This window comes from Arachis ipaensis, chromosome B06 (assembly GCF_000816755.2).
Source record: "Arachis ipaensis cultivar K30076 chromosome B06, Araip1.1, whole genome shotgun sequence".
Lineage (NCBI taxonomy): Eukaryota > Viridiplantae > Streptophyta > Magnoliopsida > Fabales > Fabaceae > Arachis > Arachis ipaensis.
In genome coordinates, this window is record NC_029790.2 from 136725190 (window position 1) to 136727958 (window position 2769).

Genomic DNA, 2769 nt, shown 5'->3' on the forward strand with positions numbered 1-2769 from the left:
CCAATACCAATAATTCCGATTCTTAGTATATAAAAAAATTTATAAAATATATAAAAGAACATTCATTTATTATGAGAAAAAAACATTATGATACTTAGTAGAAGAAACATCCTAATGCCTAGCATAAGTACAACGTAGAACTCAGAAGCATTTGGCTGATTTTCTGCTGCACCCTCTTGGTTCCTAGCATTGTTGTTCCTTAATATTTATGTAGTATATGTTAATCATATGACATAGCATATATGTGTATAAGTTAGCTTTCTTTTTTTTTTTTGGGTGGGCCTTATTTTCTTTTTTATTCATAGCTTTTTCCTTAACTTTTTCTTTCCTGTTTTTTTTTTGGACTTGTAACTTTTTCTTTCCTTAAAATAAAAAGAAGGTTAACTAACTTTTGGGCCAGCATTCTTGGGTTTCTTATTATATTCAAAGCACTTGATTATTTTTGTCCCAAAAAAAAAAAAAAACCTCATGAATGTATATATTGGCAGGTAATGTTGCATCAGCCACATTATTCACCCTACGCAACAATTGCAAATACACTGTTTGGCCCGGAAGTCTTTCCGGCAATGGCCCAAATATTCTTGACACCGATCTTTCTCTAAGACCCGGTTCTTCGGCCCGATCAAATGTTCCGGCTGGTTGGTCAGGACGTTTTTGGGCTAGAACCGAGTGCAATTTTGATAGGACCGGTAACGGCAAATGTGCTACCGGAGACTGTCTCGGTGGCCTCAAGTGTATCGGCGGAGGTGCTCCGCCGGTAACACTGGCCGAGTTCACGGTTGGAAATGCCGGCAATGGCAATATGGACTTTTATGATGTGAGCTTGGTAGACGGTTACAATGTTCCTATGGGGGTACATGCAACCGGAGGAACCGGTAACTGTCAATATGCTGGCTGCGTTTCTGACCTAAATGATAACTGTCCAAAGGAGTTACAGGTAAAAGATGTTACCGGTTTGGTAGTTGCATGCAAGAGCGCGTGTGCGGCCTTCAACCGTCCGGAGTATTGTTGCACCGGAGAGCACGGAACACCACAGACATGCCCACCTACAAATTACTCAAAAATGTTTAAGATTGCATGTCCAAGAGCTTATAGTTATGCTTATGATGATGCTTCAAGCACTTGTACATGTTTTGGAGCAAGTTACACCATCACCTTTTGCCCCACAGAATCCTCATAAGTCCTAAATCTCTTGGGTTTTTTTTAGTTACATAGTTGTTATTGTTAAAAGAAAGGGTGTTTGTGGTTGGTTTATTAGTTAACGATGAAAAACTTGAATGCAGTTAACTTTATATGAAGTTGATAGTTGAGAATCGTTAAATGATTTGATAGATTTAACTAAATTATTATCTAAAAATTCTCACCTATCAACTTCACATGAAATTAACTGTATTTAAATTTTTTTTAATTAATTTAATCATATTTAATTAGAATTGAGGAGTTGCATCTTTATGTAACGTTTTTTTTTTCTTTTTTGTATTTTTCGTTCTACGAAAATTTATAGAGGAGTAATTTTATATTTTCTCTTAGGATCAAGTAAAAAATACAAAAGAAAAATGCCTTATGAAAATAGCTTAAATCAACTCAAATTATTGATATTTTTTTTTCCTTGTGATCTTTATTTTTGGCTAAATCTTAACCAGATTTTTTTTGTTGCAAAAGTAAACTTATTAGTTTGATAAATAAATTAAACTTTAAACAATGAAGATGAACACATACACTGATTCTTATTAGTAGCACCAACATTCAAGTCGAGACGTCGAGTTCATTTTAATATAATATTATAAACATAACCAGATGAAAATAACAAACATTTGAACCAAGGTCCATCACATCGAAAATAACAATAAATAATAGGATTTTCCAGCAATAAATTATGAATAATTCCTTTAAACCTAATCTCGCCAGAGTTACAAGATTTTAACTTTGATTTTTTTTTGTTTAGTAAGCAATCAGTTATTATTATAAACTGCACCAACCATCTTTGACTATAGGATTTTGATTTTATTTTCACCGTTTATGAACAAGGACATCAATTTATATGAATCAGTATCTACAGTAGTAAAGTTTATAATAATGGTAAATATTTATTGACATCAAGAACACACTAAAGAAAAAAGCACCATGGAAAACTAATAGTTTTCCCTTGATGGAGTCTAGCAAATATCATATAAATTTGAACATCTTTAAAGTCTGAACTTCTTGGTGCATGTTTAAATCAATACAGCAGTACCACTTAGAAAGAGAGGAACAACCTTAAACACCAATTGGTCCAAGCAAGCTAGAAAATAAAGCAAAAGCAACCAACAAAATCAAACAGAAAAAAGGCAAATTCTTTTGCTTTATTTGGTTTCCACTTACATTTCAATTGGGGATAATTGTACTATTAATTAATAAGAACACTTGTAAACAAGTTAATCAATCTATATGTAGAAATTGAAAGAGCTGCATATGTTTTATAGGATCCAAAAAGTAATTTTAGTTTTTAATGAAGATAACAAAATAATAAAGTTTGTTATAGATAAGTTTGTGTTATTAGTAAAAATCCTATTTTATACTTTATATCTTTATCATTCATCTTAGAGTGTTCAAAAATTTGACTCAGTCTAAGGCATATTTTTTGGATTGAATTTATTATTTGTACTCTATTAATTTTGAATCAAGTTCGAATCATGCCTCTTTTATGATTAAAATATAAATTTTATATTTTAATTAATATTCCTAAATATTTTTTTTTTGAAATAAAATAATTGTATTAATTAATTAGGA

At 31.3% G+C, this 2769-nt stretch overlaps 1 protein-coding gene across 1 annotated transcript; it reads left to right on the plus strand.

Moving 5' to 3' along the window:
* On the plus strand, window positions 310-1181 carry LOC107605730 (pathogenesis-related protein 5-like). Its single transcript, XM_016307699.2, has one exon. The coding sequence runs from the start codon at window positions 473-475 to the stop codon at window positions 1178-1180; it is 708 nt and encodes a 235-aa protein (XP_016163185.1). The 5' UTR covers window positions 310-472; the 3' UTR covers window position 1181.